The sequence below is a fragment of the Onychomys torridus genome, chromosome 4 (genome assembly GCF_903995425.1).
Source record: "Onychomys torridus chromosome 4, mOncTor1.1, whole genome shotgun sequence".
Taxonomy (NCBI): Eukaryota; Metazoa; Chordata; class Mammalia; order Rodentia; family Cricetidae; genus Onychomys; species Onychomys torridus.
In genome coordinates, this window is record NC_050446.1 from 126314286 (window position 1) to 126341809 (window position 27524).

General features: G+C 49.1%; 1 protein-coding gene across 1 annotated transcript in view; it reads left to right on the forward strand.

The window, feature by feature from the left end:
• The first annotated feature begins 1222 nt into the window (after positions 1-1222).
• Ptpn1 (protein tyrosine phosphatase non-receptor type 1) overlaps positions 1223-27524 on the forward strand; it is a 47497-nt gene continuing 21195 nt past the window's right edge. Inside the window, exon 1 of the mRNA XM_036184934.1 lies at positions 1223-1428. Within this exon, the coding sequence (XP_036040827.1) occupies positions 1366-1428 (63 nt within the window). The 5' untranslated portion in view covers positions 1223-1365. The remainder of the gene's footprint in view (positions 1429-27524) is intronic.

A 27524-nucleotide genomic window follows, 5' to 3' on the forward strand; every position in this document is an offset into this window, starting at 1 on the left:
GGTACCCTTGTAGGTCAAAAGAGGGCCTGACACCGGAGTTATAGATAGCTGTGAGCCACCAGAAACTGGACTTACAGATGATTGTGAGCCACCATCACCCCCAAGGAAGGTTTTCCTTTTGTTGTTGTTTTTTGTTTGTTTTGTGACAGGGTCTCACTGTGTAACTCTGGCTGTCCTGGAACTCATGTAGACCAGGCTGGCCTCGAACTCAGAGACCCCTTGCCTCTACCTCAGAAGTGCTGGGTTTAAAGGCAGGCACTGACCAGGATTTTCTTGATACTGTGGTAAGAGAGAAAACTAGTACAAACCCCATCCATTCGTTCTGCCTGGGTGGAAATCTCATAAACTCTCTTATTTCAGGAGAGTAAAGTGGACAGTTGGGTGTTGGCAAATGCAGAGAACTTGGGAGACTAAGGCCAGCAGATAGTGAGCTGGAGGCCAGCCTAGGCTACATAGTGAATTCCAGGCCAGCTTGGGCTACAGTGACTCAGTCTAAAACAAACAAGCAGCTGGGATGTGGTTCTGCGAGCAGAGTGCGTCCTAGCCTGCATGGAGCTCTGATTCCATCCCCAGCCAATACATGCCTGTGATTCCAAGACCTGGGAGGTGGAGGCAGGAGGACCATCCTTGACCTGGAAGCAAGTTAGAAGGCCAACCTGGGATAGTGCAATCCTGAGTTAAAAATAAAGAAGGGAGCCTGGAGTGGTGGCGCAGGCCTTTAATCCCAGCACTTGGGAGGCAGAGGCAAGTGGATCTCAGTAAGTTCGAGGCTAGCCTAATCTATAGAGCAAGTTTCAGGACAGCCTGGGCTACGCAGAGACACCCTGGGGGAAAAAAACCCAAAAACAAAAAACAGAAAGAACGGGACAGGAAATGCCGCTCCCCACGCCCCAACCGCCACGCCTTCGCCACGCCTTCGCCGCGTGACTCAACCCGCAGGCTTGAGCCTCGAACTCGCGATCCCGCCATCTCCGCCTCGGTCCAAGCGCCTCGGGCGCGCCGCCCGGGGTCGCCTGGGCAACGAGCGCGCGCCCACCCGAGCTCGGAACCCGGGAAGCGACAAGCCGCGCGCGCAGCAGGTCAGCTCTTCTGGCCCAGGCCTCTTCCACTAAGCTCCGCCCCGGCCCCGCCCCCACGGAAGTGCCGGCAAGCCTCCTCGCTATTTGACTGGCCCCTACGTACAGAGGGCGGAGCTCGCGGCGAGGCGGGGTGCGTACTTCCGGCTGCCGGCTTGACATGCAGAAGCCGCGGCGGCTCGAGAGGCTGGGGCTGCGGTGGCGGCGGGCGGCGGGCCTCGGGGCGCAGAGCGACACGTCCTAGCGCGCCGGACGGCCGAGGGGACGCGGGCAGCCGGCCCGTCCCGCCATGGAGATGGAGAAGGAGTTCGAACAGATCGACAAGGCCGGGAACTGGGCGGCCATTTACCAGGTGCGGAGCTGGGGCCCCTAGGCCGCGCAGCCTCCCGGGCCCTCGGGGCTCGAGAGACCCCTGTCGCGCGGCCCCGCCGTCTAGACCCCTCTGGGGCCTCGCACTCGGCCTTACATACACTCGCTTGCATCTTTCCGCGGTCTGTGTCCTCTCCCGAGTCCCCACCCCCACCTCGACCCTAACCTTGGCCCAGCCACCCTTTGTCCCCACTGGTCCACACCCCCGCTGCTTCCTTGTCTGGACCGGACCACCTCAGGCCCTCTTCCTTTGTCTCCCAGGGAGGGAGGTGAGCTCGCCGACACCCCCAACCCCCCCCCCCCCCCCCGCACATTTCCTTTACTCTGGCCTCGGTGGGCGGTCGTGGAGGCCCTAGGATGACATCCCCCTTACCCCTTCCTGTCCATTCATTTGTTGGACGTGAGTTGGAGAGTCCATTCGGCGCTAGACACTGTAGATGGTGTGTGTTGAACACTATGGTAGACCTACCCTGCCCCCAGAGAGGCTTGGAGTAACACAGACACTCAAATACAGATCATTGCAGCTGGTGACAAGTGTTGGGAAAAGAAGACATCTTGAGGTGGGGGTGACTGTACCCAAAGGGCCTGCTGCCTTGGAGAGGGGATTCCGGCAAGGCTGTTAGAGAAGGAGGCTTGCTCTTTGAACAGAACAAGGAGCGGCAAGCCATGAGGTTAGGCGACTAACCTAGGGGGACACAGAACCCCTTCCTCCAGCTGCCAAACTCTTTCCTTCCAGACAGGGAAATGAGATAGTTTTAACCCTCTCTAAATGGCCTCTCTCCTTGATGAGTGTCTTTATCCTTTGATCGGGAGCTGAGATGGTCCTGTTTTCTGGGGTCCGGTCCACTTGAGTGTCTGGTGGTACACAAATAAAATACTATGGGAGTAGGGTTTCTCTCTATCTACGAAACAGCGGGTTGAAAACACAAAGATGTCTTTGCAAGCAACTAAGTCCTCTAAAGAAAATAAGTCTTCCGATTAAATGTCAGTGCGGGGGTTGTGAGGATTAACCAAAACCACACTCCGCCCGGCATCTTAAATAAGCATGTGCAAAATAGATCCTGTTCCTTGTGTAAAGGGAGCAAGCAGTTTATTCTGTTTTCAGCTTTAGGTTCAAAAGGCAGTGGGTGAGACCCATCAGCTGGAGAATTGAAATCTATTTTGAGCTTCACTTGGAAAAGGAAAAAGCCTCAGGCTGCTGTTTGATGTGCTGGACTGACAAAACGCTTTTTTTGGGTGGCCTTGATTTCCAGATTCCTTGACAGGGTTCTTCTTCCTTGGGCTGTGGTGTGTGTCAGCTTCTCTTGGACTGATATTTATAACTAGTGTAATCTGTGAAAGTAGAGCGATCAATATCAACGTTTGTGTTCCAGGTCTAGCCTCTGAATTAGTTGGATGGATTCCATTAAGGAGTCAGATATGTGGGCAGATTTTCTATATCAGATTGAATGCAAGGGGAGCCGAGGGTAACATCACATGGACATTGTCATGTCAGTCACTCTGAAGTGTGGAAGTTGTTGGCTAAACAGACCATCCCAAGTGGAGACAGTTGGATCTTTAATACTGAAATAGACTGATCTGTAACACATTAGTATCATAAATAAGATACTGTAGAATGCGGCTTTTACACTTTTAGGTCAGAGTGGCCTGCCCGGATCTCTCAGCCTCGTTAAAGCTGCATTAAGAATGCTGCTGGCTTGGAGTAGACTGGCTTTGAAATCATTCCCTCATTGCGCTCCAGTTTCCTTACCACACTTGAGTCCAGTAAGAGGTCAGGGTCTCCACAGCTTGTTGAAGCGCCCCCCGCCCTCCCCACCATGGGCTTTCCTGGTGTGAGTATTTGTATTTTCTAAAATGGGTCTGAAGGTGTGTCCCTGTTTTATATTTTAAAAGTAGCTCTTTATCTTAAAATTGTACCTTTTTTTGTTTGTTTGGTTGGTTGGTTTTTTCAAGACAGGGTTCTCTGTGTAACAGTTCTGGTTGTCCTAGAACTCACAGAGATTTGCCTGCCAGCCTCTGCCTCCTGAGTGCTGGGATTAAAAGACATGTGCTACCACACCCTGCTTCAACTGTGCCATTTTTTTAAAAAAAACCAAAATTTGAATCACCTAAAGGCCAACTGACTCAAACCATTATTTTTTGAGTTTAAAGAAATATGTTGAAATAATAGTGAATAAATTGGTAGAAAATGGGAGGATTTTTTGTTTTGTTTTAATGAATGTTTGCTAGTGTGTCAAAATGAAGGCATCGTTATCTGAGGTCCTATTTGAGCTTGTCATAATTCAGAAGGAGTGTGCAGCTTTGCTTCCAGGTGTATGAGCAAGGCAGCAGAATAATTTCTCCTTATTCTAACTGCTTTTCTACATAGACCAAAAAGATCTACAAACTCTGAGACAAATGGGCAGAGAACAAAAGGTGAAGTGGACTTTTGAGTGCTGGGGAAGGTGGCAGCTAGAAAAAAATATCTTCAGGCCTTCTTGGAGGGAGCCTGGGCGCTTCTCATCTTTACTGCTAACAAGTGATTGGCAATGTGGACAGTCACTTAGGCCTGTAGAGTCAGGGTTGTTTGCTTATGGAAATAGCTTGAAGAACCCCTTTCTACCATTCAGAATTTGCAGATGTTCTAATAAGAGATCTTGGCTTGACTGTGGAAGGAGTAACTAGGGACAGTACCCTCCTTAGGTGGCTGGAAGAGGATGCTGGTCAGGTCTTTGATTCTGCCACTTTCAGTGCATGATATGTTTCAGATAAGGAGCATCTCCCAACCCAGTAGCTCCTTACTTGGAGGCAAGACAGCTCATTACAAGCAGGCTTTGTATGGTGGGGCACTCTTCCACCTGATATTTGTTATGGCTACCTTCATACTAAAATGCAACCCATTGCGTGACTGGGTTAAAGTCCTGTTATATCGGTAATGCCCTAAAATTCCTTACGGGTTTAGACAGCTGACACTGTCATGCTCCAAGAGGCGCACTTCCAATAGTGCTTATGTAGACACCATTGGCTCCAAAGGTGGGGGATGACTATAGTTTGTGTTGAAAAGAAAGACCTATACACCGCGCGTTTCATTTTGATGTGGGAGGGGCGTGGGGGGGGTATGTGACATGGAGATTGGGAAGTTCTCATCATTTTGAGTGACCCATGAGATCTAAATGTTCTTGTTTGGCCTGGTTTGCATGAACTAAATTTAGGTTTCTGATGGACACTTTGAGGAGGTGTGAGACCTTTGAAATTGTCTGGCCTGGTAGGAAATTAACAGAGTTCTAGCAGAACTGGGAGGGACTCACCCCTTGTTTGCCCTCCCCAGCATATTTACAGTAGCTGGGCTCTCTGGAGTGTAAGCAGAACACATTCAGTGTCTGATCCAGCAGCTGGGAGTCATGGGGAAACAGAGGAAAGCCAGTGGTTTTCAGCTACCAGATCCCCCTGCTGGGCTCCTGGCCTGCCTGCTACCTTTGCATTTTAGTAGGATCCATGGGACCTGGTATTTATTGAGTAATGGAATTAAATGTTGGTACACTTTGAGACTGAAGTGACCAAGAAGTTCCATGTGGAGGCTTTTTGGGTGATAATCTATTAAGATAATTGCCTGTTCTCTTTTGGTGGTGCTCAGACAACACTCTAGACAAGCACTATGCCCTTGGGCTACCTCTCTGACCCTTGGGGGTTTTGTTTGATGTTTTATGAGATGCATCTTGCTGTGTGGCCCAGCCTGGCTCTGTTCTCCTATGCCTCCATTATTGACCTGAGCCACCACACTTAACCCCCCACCACAAACACCATTGTCCCTTTTCCAGTCTCTTCTAGCATCCTTCCTCATGTGTGTCTTTTGCATGTCTTCTTTTCTTTCCTGCAGTGTTAATGCTCATTCCCAGCAGCAGCTAATATTGGCAGGAAGGCTGGGCATGTTCTAGAAACCTGGAGTCCCATCTGAGTCATTGCTTCTGGGATGATATATGAATCTGCAGTGCCCCAAGTGGGTTTTGAGTAGGCTGGAGTTCTTGACTTGAGTAGGTCTGAGAGTCCCTCCCCTGCCTTCCATTGCTTGGTCACCCTGTCACCCACCTTGGTGGTCTAAACTGCCCATAAACCGGCACTTATGTGTCCTTCGTACTGCAGAGATGACAAGCTGGTTGCCTTTATTTTATTGTGTATACAGTCTGTGTGTGTGTGTGTGCGCGCGCGTGCGTGCGTGCGCTATAGTGTACATGTAGAAGTCAGAGAACAAGCTTGGATGCTGGTTTTTGCTCTTCCATCTTGTTTATAATAAGAAGTCTGTTTCATTGCTGAGTATGCCAGGGTGTCTAGTTTATGAGCATCCAAGGATTCTCCATCTCCCATCTCGTAGCGGCACTGGGGTTATAGGCAGGCCTGTGTCCAGCTGTATATGGGTTCTGGGGAATCCTAACTCAGGTCCTCACACTTGCAGAACAAGCACTTTACCCACAGAGTCGTCGTCTTAGCCCTTGGTTAATCTGGCCTATCAGGTTCTTCACCTCATAGATCTGCAGTTTATTGCTAATGTACCCGCACCCCCAAATAGGGTCTCTCCATGTAGCCCTGGCTGTCCTGAAACTCATTCTGTAGACCAGAGATCCTCTTGCCTCTGCCTCCCAAATGCTGGGACTAAAGGTGTGCGCCACCATCTCCTGGCTGACTTTGTTTTAACAAAAGCTCTGAAACTGGGTCTGGTGGTGCACACCTTTAGCCTTTAATCCAGGAGGCAGAGACGGGTGGATCTCTGTGAGTTCGAGACCAGACTGGTTTACATAGTGAGTTCCAGGACAGCCAGAGCTACATAGCGAGACCCTGTTAAAAAAAAACAAAACAAAACCAAAGCAGCAGAAACAATAGCTCTGAGCCTGTCACTTTGTGTGACTGTCACTTTGTGTGACTGCTTTCGATGCTGTCCTAACACTCAAGACCCGCACTCTGCTGGCATCCAGTTGTCCTTGTTCTCCTGGGGCTTCCATCTTAGCGCCCAGGAGGCCTTCTGCCTGCACTACTGCTCACACTTGCCTAGCATTCCCATCCAGCTTGCATCTTCCAGCTCACATGTGTGCCTCCTCACAGGGAACTCTGCTCTGGGTCCTGTGCACTACCTGATGTTACTGTATGCTCCTGAGGTCTGCCTCTTTATATTTTGGTCCGGCGCTGGAGCCCACTTGTCCCGAGGTCACTGACTATGGCACCCTATCCCCTAAATCTGGCACAAAGTAAACATTCCCACAAGTGTCAGATGTAGTGGCTGTGGTTCCTGTGGTTCCTTGTCCCAGGCTAATGATGGGGTCAGGAAGATCGCCCACACTCGGCCCAGTTGTAGGAGTCCCTCTGGTGGAAACTACTGCATTTTGAGCCCTTACCTAATGCAATGATCCCGTGTTGCCTACATGACTTCACAGAGAAAGCTGGTGTGCTCTACGACTTGCCGTTCTCCCTGCTTCACAGGTGTTCCCTCTGTGTGACAGGCTCATATGCAGCTACAGCTTTCTCTAATCCTGTTGAGCTCTTCTGAGTGTCTTCTGTGCTAGAGAGGTGTAGATGATTCACAAATATATTTCAATTTTGGGAAATAAGATAGGGTTCTCTGTCAGTCAGCAGCCTTACCAAGTCTTGTTTTCCAAACTCCAGTTAGTAAAGGCAAGCATTGTTCAGCTTTTAACTAGACCATCTCAGTGTCAAGAGGAAAGTGTAGCTTTCTCCTCATCTGATATTCTTGGTGGCTGGAAGTATGTTACAGTCTTAGCTAGAGCCAGATGGCTCCTATCTTTCTGCCTCGTCTCTTCACTCCCCTTCTCTCTCCCTCCCTTTTGTAAAATGATCCTGAACTAACTGACCATTAAGTTCACCTCAAGTAATAAAAGTTCTTATAACCCTTGTAAAACTGCAGACGTCTGCACAGGTCATATGGTTAGGCAAAAAAATGTATAGGTTTGCTAGTGTGGCTAGCAGCTTAAAAGATATATATATATATATATATATATATATATATATATATATATATATATATATATATATATATCCCTAGGGACATTCAAGGTTCTCACTGAGAGGGCTCCCTAGAGTGAGTGACATGGGAAAGTGAGTAGCCGGCCACATTTGGGCGCCCCTCCTTGAGACAGTGCTTGGGTGATTTTCCTGTAAAAGATAGAGGAACTGACTCTTGAGAGTTCATGAAAATGGGGTGCATGAGGGGCAGCTGCCCTTATGTTGTAATTTTAGAAAGAACCCACATCTGCTGTCAGCTTCATTTGACTAAGATGAGAGCTTACACATCTGCTGGCCTCCAGGAGAAAGTACCTAAGTCCCCACCACTGGACAGCACCATACACTTTGTGGAGACACTGCCACTTCCCAGACACCTCAGCAGCAGCTTTTCTCCTTCTTTAGAGAGAGGGTCGTAGGCATCTTAGGTTAGCTAAATATCAAAGATGACCTTGACCTTCACCCACCCTCTTGCACAGCGTGTGCTGCTGTGCTGGGTTGATACAGTGTATGTGTGGTTGGGTGTGAATTGCAGAGCATCTAGGCAAGCACTCTGCCAACTGAGCTGCCCCCCAGCCCCGAGTCCCCTTTGTTTTTGACACAGGTTTTTACTATGTAGTTCACATTGCCCCGAAACTCACAATTCTCCTGCCTCAGTCACTGAATTCCTGGGACGATAGGCATGTGTCATCATTTCTGACGTATCCCAAGCCTTTGCTGACAGTCTGTAGATGTTTGAATGTTTGAAAACTGGCAACAGGGATCATAGCTCACAGAATGCCTCTTTCACTAATAGCCAGAGTCTAATGCTCCTATGGCTTTAATACAAGGTCACACTGCAGACAGAACCATACTCTCGTGAGGGAGTAGTGTTAGCCTTGTGTGTGGTGGTTCAATTCCAAATGCTCAGGATGCCATCCAGTCTGTGACTAGAGTTTCTTAGATGCCAGCACTCACTAGGTAGGGAGTGCTATAGACCTCAACCCTTCAGTGTGCTCAGAGTCAGCGTCAGCCTGTTGGCTAAGTGGTGGGTGGGTCTTGATTTTCTCTGGGAAATACACGTGTTCATGTTCTTTACTTTCATCCAAGCCCATGACAGGAAACTCCTACTGAACTACCTGGTGAGGGGTTGGTGGCCAAATGGTCTCATGTCCCCAGTTCCTTCTCTCTCATACAGACCTGTGTCTTTGTTTTGTTTTTTTTGCTGTTTTGGGGGTTGTTGTTTTGTTTGTGTGTTTGGTTGTTTGGTTGGTTTTTATAGGGAGAAGCCCGGGCTATATCTGTGGCTTTTGTGGCTGAGTAGTGGTGCTTGCAGAGAGGCTGAGCACGCAAAACTGGGTTCCCAGGGTCACATTCTGAAGATGCATTGGTTGATCAGAGAGAGGGGCTCCTTGCCACATCTCTATCTGGAAGTAGTTTCCTGTGCCATCTTTCTTTTTCAGTGATTCTTACGGGCACACCATTTCCTTTCCAAAGAGTATTACATTTGTTTACTTGTTGTGTATTCACCCATGTGTCAAGTCAGAGGACCATCTGAGGAAGTTGGTTCTCCCCTTCCACTTTGTGCGTCCTGGGTCCTGGGGATGGAGCCCGAGTCACCAGCCATCCCCCCCACACACACCTCTTCCCAAGGAGGAAGCTTACTTAAAAATGACTGAATTTCAGCCGCCAGCTTGCTGTTGTTCACTCTGAGCAGACTGGCCACTCAGAAGCTATGTGCTGCTGCAAAATTGGCTGTAGTACTGCACATGTCAGTGACCATCTCACATGGAGTCACTTTTGAGCACAGTTGAGCAAATGAAGAACGTGCCCTGAGTACGCATGCCAGTAAACCACCCCCCAGCTGAGCATTCATTGTGTTGTGGTTTTGCCCCTTGTAGCTTGTGGGTAGCTGTCCTTGTAGCTCTCCCAGTAGGGCCTTTCACTTCTAGAAGGAAAACAGCAAAGCAGACCCTCTCTGAGTCAAATGTGACTTGGAGAGGAGAGCCTGTGAAAGAACAGGCAGTGGTGGCTGCTGCTGCTTTTGTCAAGGTGTGTGTTTGTGTGTCTTGTCTTCTGTCTGGATGTCTGGGTGCAGGTGTGCATCTGGATGTGCAGGTTCCCACATAGGCCAGAAGAGGGCGTAGGATTCCCTGCAGCTGGAGTTCTAGATTATGAGCTGCCCTTGGTGCTGGGCACTGTACTGCAGTCTTCTGGGGGAGCAGCCTGTTTCCAGCTCCTGATGTTTTTGTGAAGAGGACGTTTCTTGTATACTTATTATGTGGCTGTTACCACTGATCTGTGCCTTAGCAGCAGCTTGAGTGAGAGCCCTGCCGTGATTGCTCTCCTATGCCTGACATGACAGCCTCCTGCCACCTTGCAGGTGGGTGGAGCCATGTGGCACTGAGGAGGAAGCTGTCAATCACTTGAGGCCACATCTCTGGGGCCGCCCTAGTTACAGCAGGTGGTTTAGCCTAACCAGCAGGTCCACAATTCTCTTGAACTTAAGAACCCACTCTCTCTTGAAGCTGGGTTTCAGAGGGTTCTGTGTCCCAATCATGTGCCATGTCTAGGCCTTTCTAGATTGCTGTTGTTACCAGGCTGTCCCCAGACAATACAGCATTGTCCATGGGTTGGTGAAGGGCAAAGAGATGAACCACTCCAGAGATGGTTTCAGGGAACAGTATCTGCTTTATTGTAGGGGAGCAACATATTATGTAGTGGAAGCCTATCAACTGTGAGTTTATTTTAGCATATTACCTTGGGTTGGATAGTGAACACTCATACCACCATGGTCTCTATGTCAAAGAAGCACATTAAAGGAGACGTGTTGAGTGCAGGGTGGCCCACAGGCTAGCTCCTACTGTTTCAGAATTCAGTGCTCTGACTTCATGAGCATGGTGTGCCATGCTTCTTATTTAGAAGCACAGTGTGCTAGATAGGCTGGCTGCCAAGTTATGCCTGCACTAGATACTGAGTCTTCCTGTGTTTCTTGTGGATCAATCCTAGAAGCATCAGTAACATGGGCAGTATGTTATTAAGTCTGCTCACAGTGCAGGGGACTGCCCACGTTTGCTCTTCTCCCTGCTAGTGAGAATATTTTGCCAGTTTGGGTGACAGCATTGGAGCTGGCCAGGAGCAGACAGCAGGTTGTTTTCTTGCTTTAATCTTTGTGAGCTTGAACCACCTCTCCTCACCCCCAAATAAACCTATCACAAAATTGATCAAAGCAGTTATGATATGGAGGGAATCACCGTTAGAAGCCAGAGGTTGACAGACAAGTACCTTTTCATCAAGGGCTGCTCTTCAGCCAGACCTCCTTTGCAACTTGCCCCACCCCTTGGTGGCAGCCACCATGGTTTTCTTGGTGAAGCTATTGGAAGATGTTGCTTTTGAAAGGTAGGAGTGCCAGGCTTTAGTAGACAGGCATAGGGAAGTAAAGAAACATGGCATTTCCCAGCTGCTGTTGCCATGCAATTGGAGATGGGTGTGGGCCATCTTCCACAACTTCCTGTCTTCAGTGTGAGGGGGTGGCAGTTCTCTAACCGCTGAAGAACTGTGTGCAACATACTGTTTACTTTCTGGGCAAACCAGGCTCTAATGGCTGCCCTTGGCTCGCCTTCACATCATCCAATTGCCATCCTTTGACAGTGTCCATTCAGTGTTCAGGGGCCAGGGCCCTTCTGGGCAGAGGAAGGGCAGAGCCAGGCTTGCCCTCGCCTTCCTCTTGCAAGTGCCTTTAATGCTGGTGTTAGCTGTAGACTGATCAGGGAGGAAGTGATGAGTGTGTTCGTGGTCTGTGCTGATTTTAGTCTCCTGTTCACGGGTCATTTTCTGTCCTTCACCATTAAGGCTCACTTTCTAGAAAGACACACTTTGAATGTAGGGCACTGCCTGTGTTCTGCCCTTGGCTCCATTTCAGAAGCTGCCTTCTCAGTGCTCTGAGGTAGCTGCCAGTGGGCGCCTGGGGAGATTGTTTCCACATCAATTCCTTTGCTCTGTGACACCCTCTTGTCCCAGCAAGCAGCTGTGTTCTTTGTCTGAAGTGTGTAGCTCTCGCCAAGGGTATCAAAGGCCAGGATGCAGTGTGCCACTCAGAGGCTCTGCTGGCTGATTGAGAGGTCTGCTGCCCCCCACCCCTGCATTATAGGCATTGTTCACCTCTGGTTCTGTTGCTCTTAGCAGGACTCTGCTTGTCAAAGCCTTAGTCCTAGGCTGCAGACTCTCCTTCGCCATCCACCCTGATAGGCACTCCCCAAAGATGAGGGACACTGAGATCAGGATACCTGGCTGCTGTGGGTCTTTGAGGAGTTTCTTGGGATCCAACCTGTGGCATGCAGGGTGAGAACAACCAGCTTGACAGCATAGCCTGCATCTGGTACCCCCAACTCTAGGCATTTGAAGAACTAGAAGGAGTCTGGCATTTCTAGAAGAATGGAGGCTTTGTGTCCTTACGCTGGGTTTTTCATTACTGTGGCTGCTGCATGATCCTGCTCATCTCCAAGAGGGACATAAAATTTAAAATTTCACAATACCCCAGTTAGAACCTTAAGAACCTTCCATTCATCCTTAGACATAAGAAAATGTCCTTTGAGGTTGTAAATCAGTATATTTTATAAATTACTACTAAATGTCGCACAGTGAATGAAGTTGCTTTTGACATTCTTATATTTGAAGTTGCAGTTGTTGGGTTTTGTCATCAGGCCCCAGCCTCATTCTGCTGTATTCAGCACAGTACCCAGCATCTTGAGTTCTGTTTGAACCCAGGTTCTATGCGACGCTTTCACACAGGGTACTGTTGGTGTGCCCCAACAGTCGGTCTGTAATAAGGAGTGTTTGTTGAAGCCGTTGGGTTGTAGAACCTTAGTGTTCGTTGTGAACTCCCCAGTGACTCCAGTCCATCTTCCCAGTTATTGCTGGTGTGGCTACTGCCTCAGCTTCCAGTGCACAACCTTCCTGGGTCATCAAGAGGATTGTATGTAGAGCTGACCTTTGCCTGGCTCTATAACCTCCTACCTATGTGTCACTAATTGAGCACCTACAGAATCATTTGCTTGGTACACTGTTTTTAAAAAGAGGAGCCTATTAGGGGTTATGTTTTGATGTGGCTATGGATAAATATGGAGGAAGCATAATATGCCTTAGATCCAGGGTGCTGCTGTGTGAACAGCCTTGTCCCTGGTCCTGGAGCCAAGGGTCATTGCTTCTTTGGATGGATGTGTCTGCAATCTTTTCTTCGCCTCAGTCTCATGGCTTGTGCTGTCCTGGGTGCCATGTGTTGCTGGTCTTCGGGGCCTTGAATCATAACCGGTTGGTTTCTTCAAGTGCATTGTCAGTGCTGGGCCGACACGGTGTTGGTGGAACATGGTTGGTGTGCTGTCACTAACAAAAATCAGAGCAGAGGGGTGAAGAGGTGGCCTAAGGGAGAGCCCCTGACTGAGACTCCAGAAGAAGACCACCCTCTGTAGTAACTGCTTGCCTGCCTGCCTGCCTGCCTCCCTCCCTCCTTCGGCCCCTGCTGCTTTAAAGGAAGTTGGAGGCCGTCGTCACCATTTTCCACTGCAGGCAACTGAGTGTGATTGTATTTTTGTCCAGTGTTCAGCTATTTCCAAGAACTTTTTCTCTGTGCATGTTGTGTTTTATAGTCTCCTGACCCAGAATGGCCTCATCTCCTGATGCCTCGGTCTCCCCAGTGCTGGGATTACAGTCCAGTGCTACATGCTTGACTTCCAAGAATCATGTTTGATGACCAAGCTGGCAGTTAAATTCAATGGGCCCTGTGGGAACTGATGAAAAAAGTAATCTGCCCAAGTTTGCTTGTACTGAGAAATGCTAGAAGCTGTTTTAATGCCTCGCTCTGTGACTTGGTTAGGCAGGGTGGTATGTGTCAGATGTTTGAGCTTGTGCTTTATGGTTTCTCCAGTCTGTCCTGGAGGTCAAGGGATGAGGTCAGAGAGCCTTAGAAGACTTGCAAGAAGAGCATGAAAAGCAGCAACAGTCCCCTCGAGCGAATTAGGGGATGAGCTTTCTCTGGAACACCTGTAGCTCACAGAGATGTGTGTGTGTGAGACAAGAAAAAAACAAACCAGAGTTATTGGCAGTTCTTCACACCATGAAACAGTTGGGTTCTTTGTTCTGAGCTTCCCTCACAAAGCTGAATCCCCGAAGGACAAAACCAGTTCCGAACTGGAGCACTCCCCAGCACTGGGCCGATGGCACAGTTTCAGCTCAGGGCCAGCTTCAGTACCCTTGGCCTTCTCACCGGTGCTCTGCTAGACCTACAGCCCTTGCTGGCCAGCTCAGCTCATTTGTCAGGTGCACAGTGGCCACTGGGCCCCGGGCTCTGTGATAGGCAGTGGGGATCAGGTGACAGAGAATCCCAGAGCACAGTGATAGGAGCTCTCCTCCCATGGGAGCTAGGAACCCAGGTGGAGAATAACTCCTGTCTCTCCTCATATGTGTTCACACACATCTCCTTGTCTTCTTTTTATCTGTTCCCTCTGTCAGGGTGACATAATGGAGGTGCCAGCATCCACAAACAAATGATACCTTTATTCTCAGTGCCTGCTGCAGTGGATCTGTCACATGACTAGACAGGAGCACCAGTGTCCATTGTGATAAAGTAGTCTCTCCTATACAGAGAATAAAGACTCCCAGGAAGAATCAGGGCCTGAGAATGACCTGGCCTAGCATGCACAAAGCCCTGGGTTTGATCCCCATCACCACATAAACCAAGCATGGTAGCACATGCCTAGGATTCCAGGGCTGGGGAGGTAGAGGCAGGAGGAGCTTTGGTTATACAGTGAGTTTATATACTGAGGCCAGTCTGGGAAGTGTAAGTTCCTGTTGCTAAAGGAGTAAACAGACTCCAGATACTAGCTGTCTTCCTAAGAATACACTGAAGGTGCGTGGCCAGCCCCTGATCTGCAGCAGGCACTGAGAATAAAGGTATCATTTGTTTGTGGATTTTAAAGGATATTTTTAATGATTTTTGGCTGGCTTCTCCCATCATATGGTCTGTTTACTAGTAGTTTTTGTCATTCACATGGTTTTCTTTGAGTGACTTTCAAGTAGAGTACCTTGTAAGAGGATTTAAGGTCAGTGAAAATTGTAGGGTGTTCATGGAACATGCCTTTAATCCCAGGGCAGGCAGATCTTTGAGTTTGAGGTCAGTCTGATCTATAGAGCATGTTCCAGGACAGCCAGGGATACACAGAGAAACCCTGTCTCCAAAAATAAAAAATAAAAAGAAATCAGTGATACTCATCTACTGTTCTATTATTATTATTATTACAGTATTCTAGATTGGACCTCAAGCTTCACACATGGTAGCCACGTACTCTACCCCTGAGCTTTATCCTTAGCCCTCCTTCTACTTTTGTATTTGGGTGTGTGTGTCTGTATCTCTATGTGTGTGAGGGTCAGAGGACAGCCTGCAGGAGTTAGCTTTCTCTTTCTACCATGTGGAGCCTGAGAATCAAAGTCGGAGTGTCAGGTGTGGTGGCAAAATGCCCTTCTGTACTGGGCGTTCTCACCAATCCCCACTTTTGTATTTTGGATACAGAGTCTCATGTTGTCCCAGGTGGGCAACTCATGGTCTTCTGCCTCAGCCTCTAAGTGTTGGGACTCGGGCACAAGCACCTCCAGGCCTGCCTTTTTCTACTTGAAATGATTGAGTCACCATTCATTTTTAGGCACTTCACATAGGATTACAGCTTGTGAGACTTTTGTGGTTAAGTAAATTTAAAAACAAAAATTATCTCAAGTAGCTGTGGATAGCTTGCTTCTTATTTGCCAGTTTTCTATTTACAGTATCGAACTCCTGACCACATAGAAACAGTCAAAATGAATTATCTGCAGACACCATCCTTGTAAAAATATCGACTGTTACTTTGTGTGTGTGTGTGGTGGGGGGGTTTGATGGTGCTAGGATTTGAACCCATGGCCTCACATGCGAGGTGTAGGAGATGCTCCAGAGCACAATTGCAGTGTGTGTGTGTGTGTGTGTGTGTGTGTGTGTGTGTGTGTGTGTGTGTACAAGCATGCAGTACTAAGAATTCCAGACCTGCTTCTACATGCCAGGCCAAGGTTCTACCATTGAGCCATATCCTCAGCCAGTACAAGTAGTTTTTAAAAAACAATTCTTGTTCTGGGCATGAGAACACACAGCTTTAGTTCTGGCACTTGGGAGGCTGAGACAGGAGGATTGTAAGTTTAAGGCCAGTCTGGGTTACAACCAAGATGCATTCTCAGAACAGACTCAAATGGCTGATTACTAATGGCTTGACCTCAGAAAGGATTTCCCTACTAGTGGATAATGACACAGAACAAGGAGTACCTGCTTTGTCTTCATGGGAGAGTGCCTTGAAGAGTAGCTGTCCCCGTTTGGTCATCTGAGAGCCTGTATCGGAGCAAATGTGGTAGAGCAGAGAAGCCACTTTAGTCCCAGGCTGTGGACCTGGTTGCTGAGATACAGCTGTCCATGGCCAAACACTGGCACTAGACAAGTGCCTTTAGGAGAGCAGTGGAGAATGAGTTTGCACAACACGAGCTCTGCCTCACAGCTCAGTTTCTTGATTACACTCTGCCAGGAGAGGGAAACCCCTTGGGGTTGGAGAGGTGCGGGTGTGTGTGCTTGCCCACGTACATGGTTTGGAGTTCTTTTGAGTTGCCATGCCGGGCAGGGAGTTTAGCCTGGCCTTGCTGTGCTACTTGGGTTTAAGCATGTCCTTCCCATCCTTCTGTTTCTTCACTTTACCTGGCTCAGGGTCTGTCTTGTCTCCCTCACAGGACTCCTGCACCATGCCTGGCCATGTCAGTGTCCTGGCCTTGTCCCCTGGTAACTTTATGTCCAACATTTCCTGCCACACCTGCGCCAGCCTTTGACATTTCTTCAAATCCAGACCTTGTAGCTCCCTCTTCGGTGATCCTTCACTTATCCACTTCCCCTTCTGGCTTTCACTTGCATCCAGATTTTCAGCTGTTTCTCTATTCCCTGAGACCACAGTCAGCCACTATTTTATGTTTTTTGAAGCAGGGTTTTTCTATGTGCATAGCACAGACTGTCTTCAGTCTCACTTTGTAGCCCAGGTTGGCCTTGAACACAGGCTTCCCTGCCTCAGCTTCCTGAGTCCTGTAGCTGCAGGTAAATTTTGCAGTACATTAGCACTGTGCCCATTGTTCACCTTCCAGTTACTTCTTGGCACAGGGAAGCTAGGCTTCATGTTCCCAAGCCACTGACATAATGTCTGACACGGGGCTCCTCTTAGCTAGCTGGCTTCCGCTTTGCTCAGCCCGTGACACCTCACATCCTGATTTGAGCACCATTAGCGTGCTTGACCTCTGTCTGCTTTCTTCTCTTTTTCTCCCTATCTCCTTCCTTCCTTCCCTTCCCTTTCCTTTCTTCCTTTCTTGTTTTTTGTTTTGAAACAAAGTCTCTATGTAACCCTGGCTGTTCTGGAACTAGCTTTGTGTAGACTAGGCTGGCCTCAAATTCAGAGAACCCCCTGCCTGTGCCTCCTAGTGCCTGGGTTAAAGGCGTGCACCATTCTGCCCTGCTCTGTTGCACTCTTGACCATTGGCACTGTGGGGCTGGGGATTACACTCCTCAAGCATCTGGACAGTGCTAAGAAAGCACCCTAGCACTTCTTGAATGTTGTCTTTGGTTTCCCTAGCCTTCTCTCTCTTTCTCTTTTTTTATCTCCACCTCTCTGGACCTGGATCCTGAGTATGTCCCTGTTTGTTCTTTAACTCCCAGATGTTGCCCCAGCCACTGCTCATCTCTGTCTCGTATATTTACCCTTAAATCCTGGAGGCCTTGAATTCAGAGCGCTGGATATAACACACTCTGCCCTCCCTGCATTGGGTGCGGCTTTGGAGGTTCCTTCCTGTCCTGAGATTCTGTCACTGGGAAACCTTGCATGTGCTCTCTCTCTTCTGGAACCGTGTGCCTTCCCTGGAGAGAATTCTTTCTTCCTCACAGGTGCTCCTGAGGCATCTCTCCTGGCACCCACTGACTGCCCTTTCCCAGATCCAAGTTGGATGCCTTGGCTCCTCCCACAGCATCAGTGTGATTGGGCTGCAGCCATGCCAATGCCGTGATTGATGGTTGGTCACTTACTGTCAAGTCTGTGTCTGTGGTTTGTATCTCCTAGTCCTCATCATAGGGCTAGCACATAGAAAGCTCCTATGTGCTGGGGCCAACAGGAAGGCCTAGGATTACTATGTTCTGGGTGGGTTTTTTCTCACATGCATGCGTGTTAGTTTAGCCCCTACCAAATCTAGAAACCCTTTTCTGAGGGAAAGCTATCTACACTTGCTGGTGACTCTCAGAGCTTTGCATATCCCTGCACTCCACCTCAGAGGGCCCGTCTAGGCCATGTGGATGCTTGATGAGTCAGAGTTCCTCTTGTGCACGTCCCTGGCATGCACAGGCCCCTCCACTCTAGCTTTGTGTTCTAGGGTGCTGGCCCAGGGAGGCATGGCAGTGGTGGGAGCGGGGCTGAGAGGAAGTGGAGGGGCTGACTCAGGCTGTCAGCCTGCAGGCAGCAGCTCCCTTAGCATATGATTTTTGTGGCTGGGGCACTTCTAAACATGAAGAGCTAGTAAGAAGGGAGGCCTGTGTTCTCAGCAGTTAGGTCATTTTGTTATCTCTGCATTTTCATTTGTGTGGTATTTCCTGAGATTTTGATCTGGCCAGAAAGTGCCCAACAAAAGGTCTGGCAGGTGAGGCGTTTATCAGTGTTTTCAATCTTCGCTCTTTTCTTGAAGTGTAATCCTTGTTCAGTCCCGAAGACCAGGCAGTGATTGTCCGTTCAGGACTTCCCCTCCCCCTGGGGCTCATGAAGGGAGTGGTGTGATTTAAATGGAGGAGAGAGGAGGCCTAAACAATCCAACAGCCTTACTCTACCTGGAGCAGGGCTGTCCAACCTGGAGCTGCCAGCCTGCCGCGCCAGCGCGGGCTGTTGTGGGTGCAGGAGCTCCAGTGCTGGGACACAAGGGGCCTCCTGTGTGAAGGGGACTGAGTTTCAAACAAAGGCATTTGTGAACTTCTGCCCTTGGGACTAGCGGATCCTCCTGTGAACGACCTGACGTGAAGGAAAGCCTCTTGATCAGAGGCCACAGAGCAAGCCTAGGAGCGGGCGCTCTTCCCTGCCAGCAGCCTCTCCTGTGCTGCTCGGCGGCTTTGGAGCCTCAGGTCTCCTTTCTTTAGAGTAGCTGAGTGTGAAAGGAGCAGACACTGTCCTGGCTGCTGATGTGCCCAGCCAGCAGGGCCAAGCCTCTGAATCCTCAGTGCCGTTTAGAGACAGCTTTGAAGCCCAGAAATGCTTCCTTAGGATTCAGGCTGAAAGGCAGAGGTGGAAGAGATGAGAACAGAACTGAAGCTGTGGAGACAGGCTTGTCACAGGACCCACAGAAGCCTGTGGGGTTTCGAGGTTGCGGGGCACCTGAGCTCCTGGTGCCCTGCCTGCAGTCCCGTAGCCACTGCTGTGATCACCAGCAGTTCCAGACATGGAGGATCTTAGGGCTGCATCTCTGTAAGAATGTGACGTTAGCCATGGACACTGTAAACCCAGCTCTGTGGAGCCTCCCTGAGTGTACCTCGTAATTAATGGCTTCTGTCTGCCTCTGTGTTTAGGGGTTCCCTGTACCCTGACAGTGCCCATTGAAGAGGATGGCAGAAGCAAGCATGAGCTTGTAGCCACAGAGACGAGTAAACACCGAAACATGGATAATAGCAACCTTCAGAAACTCGTTTTTCAATGTCCTTGTGCTGAGAGGCTTTGGTAAACGCTGTGCTGGGTTTTAATGGCATGGGATACCTGGCTTGTGAGGCTCCATGTTTTTTACTCTGCACAACACCTTCAGTCTTCCTTGGATCAGTTCACAAAACAATGTTCAGATGGACTTTTTTTAGCTGGCACAGGGTCAGAATGGTAACCATGCATGCAAGTACAGACAGTTCTCCTCCACAGATGTGTCACGCCTCAGGAGCTCAGAGATTGGTTGGCATTCTGGCTGTGTTTTTCTGTAGAAACAGTGTAGGGAGTAGAGGTTACAGTACACACACTGCATGCAGCTGTAACCTCTGCAGTGTACCCGAGGGGTTCTCTGACGCTCACGTGATTTCACTTGGCAATGGTTTTTATGAGTGAGCATCACTGGAGGTCTGCCTGGAGGGTTGTGTCTGCAGACCCCTTTTTCTTTTTTCTTAAAATCAGTTTGAGGCGAAGGGATCCGAGAGTACAGGCTGCATTTGGAGTGCAGGAAGTAGGTTTGAGCCCTAAAGACTACCATCAGGCTAGAGTCTCTAGGGCTGGAGAACAGTGATGACAGGCTGCTCCTGCAGTCTGTGTGACCTTCACACTTTTTGGATCTCCAGGTGTGGGCCTCTTGGGTTGCCTCTGTCTACAGAGTCACCTATGTCTGAAACACAAGGTCTTTGTAGTAGCCTAGTGCAGTTTTAAGTGCTGCTTTGCTGGGTTCTCACGAGTGATGCTGCCAGGAAGGCTGTGGAGTACATCATCACAGACATGCATGAGCTCCTGTCATTCTCCTCCCTGGGGGTCATTGCACAAGAGCCAACTTTTAAAGGCAGCAGTACTGCCCTCCACACTGTTGAAGTTCACTTTTCAGAACTTAAACGAGAGGCCACGACACCACATAGGCACTTCCTACCCACCAGTGCTCGAGAGCTGCCTGTACCAAAGTGTAGCCAAGGCTGTGCCTGGATAAGACTTTGGGGAGCAGTGCTCCAGCTCTGGACGGCTCCACTGGGCTCCACTGGGCTTCACTGGGCTTCACTGGGTGCAGGAAGTTGGGGCTTTGGGACAAGGACTGGCAGGTAGCCTGTGACATTTTGGTTTGTCACTTCAGGGTTCGTTGTCCCCTTCCTGCACCTGCAAATGGCCTGTACCCCAACTTGTCCTCCACCAGACACTGCCTGGGTATGAGCTTCTGCTAGTGACCCCAACTAGCCCAGGTGTCTTTGGGGAGCTACTCTAAACTAGCTGGTGAAATGTTAGTTCACACAGGCTTGACATGTGCCATTTCACTTGTCAAAGGAAGGGAACACCTACGTCCGTCCACCCAGAAGGGAAGTTTGATGGACTGCTTCTGAAGAGGCTTGCCTGTGAGTGCTGCACCAAGGAGGGGGCCTTTGAGGCCGGAGGAGACTAGTTTCCTGGGAACACACATTGCTCCGAACTATGTCTGGCACAGTGTGCTGGAAGGGGCTGGGACTTTTCCCCACTTAATAGTTGTGATCTCAGTGGGTCGGCTTTAGCTGTGGAAGCTGTGAACAGCACACTCTGCTGTTGGTGATGTCTCCTCGGAGCCTGGGTCTTCTCCAGGTCCTGGCAAGTTTCTCTGAAAAAAGTCTGTTGGTCCTAGAGATCACTTATGTATCCAGCCTTTAACCTGTGCAAGCAGCACATTTCATAAAATAGATCAGGAGTCACATGTCCATAAGATCCAATACATTTTCTAGTGCATTCTTTCTTTTTTAGTTTTTTTTGTTTTTGATTTATTTGGTGTTTCAAGACACGGTTTCTCTGTGTAGCTCTGGCTGTCCTGGAACTCACTTTGTAGATCTTGCTGGGTTTGAACTCAGAGTTCTGGCCTCCTGAGTGCTGGGATTAAAGGCATGCACCACCACTGCCTGGGCCTAGTGCATTCTTTTTATGGCTTTGAACCCTTTATTTGGAGGATGTTTTGTAACAGGGATGGCTCTTTTCTTGTCTAGTCCCCTTGATCCTTATTCGTCCTGCTTTGGGGAGGCCGGAAGAGTTTGAAGTTCAGTGGAAACCTGTGGTGTTTCTGTCCAGCCTTGGCCATATTAACTTGAAGCCTAAAGTCATCTTCTCTTCCATGCATTCTCACTGCTAGTCGGTACCTCTCTTCCAGAACGGGGCTGCTGGCTCATTCCTGCATTCTTGCATTGAGGAGGCTGAGGCAGGAGAGTTGTCACAAGTTTGAATGAGGCCAACTCAGGGTACAGAGTAAGACCCTATTTCAACATCCACACCAAAAGAGAATGGACACCCCACCCCCACCCACCCTCTGCCTTCACTCCTGACTGGTGCTCTTCTCATCTCTGGCCTTTAGTCAGTCTCAGGTGGTGCAAATGCCTGTCTGTCACAGCTGTGTGTCGCTGTGGCTAGAGTTTTCCTGCCTGGCCCAGTCAGGACAAATCTCTCTTACCCGCCAGTCCCATAGTCGCTCAGACCCAACCAAGAAAGCACACAGAAACTTACATTGTTTAGAAACTGTATGGCCATGGCAGGCTTCTTGTTATCTGCTTCTTCTATCTTAAATTAACTCATTTCTGTTAGTCTATACTTTGCCACATGGCTTGTGGCTTACCAGTGTCTTTACATGTTGCTTCTCATGGCGGCGGCTGGCGGTGTCTCCCTCCAGCCTTCTACTTCCCAGAATCCTCTTCTCTCTTGTCCCGCCTATCCTTCCTGCCTGGCCACGGGCCAAACAGCATTTTATTTGTACAGAGCGATATCCACAGCATGTCGCTGTCCAAACATTTCAGGTGTTTGGACACCTGCTCCCATCAGAGTCCTTACCTGGCCTAACACAGATGCTTGAAGCCTCCTGAGTAGAGACCCCAGCTTCTAGGGCAGCACCATATACTTGCCTTTATGGCAGTCCCCTGCCTCACTGGCACTGAGTGGTATTTCCCCTTAGAGTTGCAGTTTAACTTTGTACCAGTCACGTGAAGTTTTAATTCCAGAAAGAGCAGCTCTGCTCTGATGGGGGTGGGGGTAGGAAGGGGGCTCTTGCTTTCTGCTGCCCCTGCTGGGTGCTCCAGAACATCTTACACTGTTCAGTGTTTCATTTCTTCCCTCTAGCTATCATCAAGCTCTACTGGAATTTGGGGTTGTCATGCTTCAGCTTTATGTCCTGTGCACCTGGTGCCCCTGCTGCCTGGCCTGGAGTCCCCTGTGGACTTGTCACTACAGGTAGCTTTCAGGTGTTAATTGCTCACCATCCCTTTCCCTTTCAAAAGAAACACATTCCTTTAATTACCTAATTGCTAATGCCACAGACTGGAACAGGTCCCAGGGAAAGGAGGCTCCAGCGGGGCAGTTTTTCTCTGATAGGCTAAGGGAGTTGAGGCCTCACTCAGGCTTGGAGCTAGTTTAAGGAGGGTCCTCCGGATTAATTGCATACAGTTTCCACCGTGCAGCTCCCTGCAGCTGTGGTGCATGTGAGATGGGACACCTGTTTCTAGAGTCAGAGTATCAGTGTTCTAAGGACCCTTCTGGCAGTTACTCTGTAACCAGTGAGTATCATCTGCAAGATCAAGTGCATTAGGTGGGCCCCTGAGTCATTCCCACTACTCCTGACTGCAGTGGCTGGGCAGTGTGCTAACCAAGATCCTGTGTCTGAGGTCACAGAAGAGAGCCTGGATGAGCCACAGAGCTGAGTCTGGAAGGAAAAGTAGGAGCTGTGGCGAGCAGCTTGGGTCCTGGGCTGTTCTGAGGGACCTCCAAGCATTTCAGTGGGGCCTGGGCCTTTTCTGTAGAAATGGCTTCGAGTAGAGTCTAGGGAGGAAGGGCAGGTATGTGACCTGACGAGTGGATCTCTGAGCGGTTTCGGTTTGCCTCCTGACACACCACTCTGGGAAAGTTGCTCCTTTCTATCCAGACTTTTTAAGTGTTAGGAATTTTTCTTCGCCTAGTGTTGGGCACAGTGCTTATACACCCCAAGTCCTGCTGCAACCTTTTTTACCCTTGTTCCTACCAGCTGGCGATGTACATCTTTAATCCCTCACTTAGGAGGCAGAGGCAGGTATCTCTGGGTTCCAGGCCAGCCAGGGCTACTCAGAAACTTTGTCTTAGGGATGGATATCCATATCTATTATCTACTATCTGTCTGTCTGTCTGTCTGTCTGTCTGTCCGTCCGTCCGTCCATCCGTCCATCCATCCATCCACACACAGTCTTTCCTGTGGAAAAGTGATGGGGGCCTCTCGACTTCTATCACTGCAGCTCCTCACTAGAGAGGTGTTTCGGTCAGGATTCTGCCACTCAGATTTTTTTCTTGAAATTTCAGTGAGGGCATTGCAGATTCCTGTAGAGCTATGGAATAATGCAGGCTCTTACCACCCTTCCTCCTCACCCCTGCATGTTTGTGAAGCTGCAGCATGGTTTTGTAGGTAGAGCATGGCCCAAGGTGTGTGTGCGCGTCTGTATGTGTGTTTAATGATTAGTAATGCATTTGTATATGTAATGCATTTGAAATGGTCTTACCATATAGCCCAGGCTGTCCTCAAACTCGAACTCTTCCTCAGCTTCCCAGATTCTGGGATTTCAGGCTAAAATTTCTGTCCTCAAAAAGTACCCTCCCAGTCATCATAGTGGAGCACTTTTTAATCCCAGAGTTCAGGAGGAGGTAGCAATTACAAATGTTAGATGTCACCCTCCTCTCCTAGTTGTGGAATGCATCCTAGCATCATAGACAGTGCCATTTTAAGAATCAAGGGAGTCATGACCACCTCCACCTTGGATTTAGGAAGGATGGTAAAATCTCAAGACCAGAAGATGCTGGGGACCAGCTCAGCAGGTAGTGACTCAGTGCCACTAGTGCTGTGTGCCCTGCTGGTCTCCTAGTCAGCATGTCTCAGGGGTCCCTGGTGAAATCTTGATGTCACCTCTGTAGACCCACTTATTTTCTGTTGGGCAGGAAACTGTAGGGAACCTAGAATCTGGTTGTGTGGAATGTGGTCTTCAGGAATGTGCCTGTCAGAGGTGGCAGTTCTGCAGCAGAAGTACGGGGAGAGGCCTGGTCTGAGGAACTCTGTCATGCCCTGCCACTCCCCAGATGACAGAGCTGGAAGTTGCTCATTGCTGCCCTAACACCCGAACCTTCTGTGGCAGTTGGGGAATGGTGGTGTGGCTTTTGGTCAGTGGTGTTCTCTTTGCTGCTTGTCATACTGTGCATCCCAATCCACCACCCTCCCCTTGGCTCTGACATCGTTAGTCCCCACATAACTGAGCTCTGCCCATGAATACCAGCTCCCCTGAGTATGTCCCCTGTCTAGAAAGCAGAGGCAAAGAGCCTAGCAACTGTGTGTGCTGTTCCAGGATGGACCAAAGCTCACTGTCCTGTGGCAAGGGCCCGCCCGAGTGATGCTGTGCAGTCCCTGAGCATGTTGCCGGGAAGGGCAGGGCCTGCTCCTCTGGCCCTGTGCCTAAAGTTTCCATTGAGCACCTGAAGCATGGCATTTAGTTGATTTCCTACCATTGATGCCAGCCTTAATTTGTAAGGACAGGTGACCTGTCACCAGTCTGCACTAGAGGGGGCTACCGGGCAGCCACTTTCAAGGACATTACCTTCGATTTCACTAGCCAGCCTTGACACTTCCCTTCTTCCTACACTACACTTGTGACATGCTTTCTGCACAGCACAGCGAGCTTGTGGCCACAGATGGTCTACCTCTTCACTGAGAACATAGACCTTGGCAGAACTACCTGTCCCTGCAACACTCACTTGACCCAAGCTGAAGGCAGGGACAGAAATTGGTGGCAAGTTCATGACCCTCATGCATGGCTGCTCCAGTAAGCACAGGTTGCTGCAATTCACTGCTTTCTCAGAAGAACCTGTAGCACAGTGGGAGGTCACAGCCCTTGTGTGGCTGTATGTATGGCATTAGTGTTCCTGAATTCTTTTTTACCTTGGGTTTTAGGAGTCCTTGGCTCTTGCTAACATGTCTCACTGTCATCACGGGCTTTGGAGGAGGAGTGACGTGCACATTTTTAGAGGATGTTTGTACCACAGGAGCTGAGGGAGCTGGGAGTGACCGGCTGGGGTCCATCAGTGTGGGTGTGGGTGTGGGTGTTGGTTCCTCTGGAGTTTGGCATTGAGATGTGGAGCAGCCCCTTAAGGAATCTGGCATCCTCCAGCTCTCAGAAGCTTCTGCAGGTGACCACGGGTCATTAGTGAAGGCTTGCTGCCTGTCTATATCTATATCTATACATACATACATACATACATACATACATACATACATACATACATACATACATACATACATACATACATACATTTGGTGTGTGTGTAGGTGTATGTTTCCAACACAGGGTCTCTCTTTGTAGCTCTGACTGTCCTGGATCTCGCTCTGTAGACCATACTGGAGAAAATATATTTGATGAATTCAGCTCTAAGAAGGCCTAGAGTATATACTCTATAGAGAGGCCAGACGGACAGACCTTTGAAGAGTCATTCATTTTACTTCACAGTTGAGAATGTGGAAGGTGCACAGATGTGAGGCTTTGCTGCTCTATGCTGGGGTTGTTTGCAGTTGTACTCTGAATAGAACTGTTTTCCTTACTTGTTTTGTTTGTTTGAGGCAGGGCCTTACTATAGCTGTCTTATTTTTGTAGTATGTGTGTCTGTGTCTGAGTGAGTATATATGTGTGGGTACGTGCATGACAACCTGTGGGAATCTATTCTTGCCTTCCACCATTTGGGTTCTGAGAGTCCACCTCAGGTCATCAGTTCCTTTGCTGGCTAAGCCATCTCTCCAGCCCCCTGAGTGTAGCTTTTTAATTAAAGGTACTTAATAAAATTTGCTTCACTTGAGGTTAGTGGTAACAGTCATGGAGAAATGTGGAGTGGGGGAGGGGTGTGTACTGTTAGTGCCCCTATGTCTACTTACAGGGGGACAGTTTGGTGATGGGTGATCTGATCAACACCCACCTTCTGTTAGGCAGGGTCTGTCACCAACCTGGAGCTAGGCTGGTGGTCAGCAAGCCCCAGGGTCTTCCTGTCTTTTCCCAGATAGAGTGCTGAAATAGCACATGGCCACACCCAACTTTTTGTGTGGGTGCCGGGATCCCATCCCACTGGAACAATTTAATGTTTGACTTTTTTGTGTATGTGCTTGTTTGTTTTTTAGACAAGGTCTCACTGTATATACCTGGCTAGCCTGGAACTCACAGAAATCTGCCTGTCTGTACTGTGATTAGAGGGGAGTGCCACCACAGCTAGGGAGTTTAACATAAATATCTTGGGGGGGGGGTTTTATTTGTTTGTTTGTTTAGGGTTTCTCTGTGTAGCCCTTGCTGGCCTTGAACTCCTAAGGAATATAGTTGAGATAAATATGGGGCAGGATGTGAACCAGAACCACTCTTCTCCTTCTTCCTTCAAGGTTTAGGGTAGAATCACTTCAAGGACAACCATGCTACTGTAGGTCTTGAAATCCTCTCTTCTTATCAAACATGAACCTTTCTTCCTACAGCACTTAGGAGGCAGAGGCATGTGACAGCAGATGTTCTTGGCCAGCCTGGTCTACATAGTGAGTTTCAGGCCGGTCAAGGCTGCACAGTGAGACCCTGTCTCAAGACACTCCCAATTTTTTTCTTTCCATTAAAATTTTTTTTATGTATATGGATGTTTTTCCTATATGTATGCCTGTGTGCCACTTGTGTGCATAGTAGCCTCAGTAGCCAGAAGAGGGAGTCGGACACCCTGGAATTGGATTTACAGACAGTTGTGAGCCACCATGTAGGTGCTGGGAACCAAACTGGTTCTTCTGCAAGAACAGCCAGTGCTTTTAACCACTGAGCATCACCCCAGCCCCAGGTCTTTACATTTTCTTGCTCCCCACCCTGACTACACCCTGGAGGACAGGGTCTCATTATGTAGCTCTGGCTGTCATGGAACTCACTATGTAGACCAGGCTGGCTTTAAGCTCACAGAAATCCACCAGCCTTTGCCTCTTGAGTGCTGAGATTAAAGGCTATACCCAGCTCAAATTTCCTTGCATTTTATGTCCCCATTCTTCTTTATCTTTGGTTTGTTAAAATGTTGAAAATAATGAATTTAGCCAGTAACATACTTCATGATTTGATTTGGTTTTAAGACTGTCCTCCTGTGTAGCTCATCAACTTGGCATCCTTCTGTCTTCTTCTAATGTTGGGATTGATTACAGGCATGCACTCCATGCCTGGACCCACAGTCCTATTTTCTACCTGGGAGTGAAAGGTCACCTCCACCTCTCTGCAGGGCTGAGCAGCTGAAGTCTGAAGATGGTGCTCCAGGTCTGGGCACAGTGTCTGGACGAGCTGAAGGAATGCCTGTGTAAGCCTCACCCTTGCCT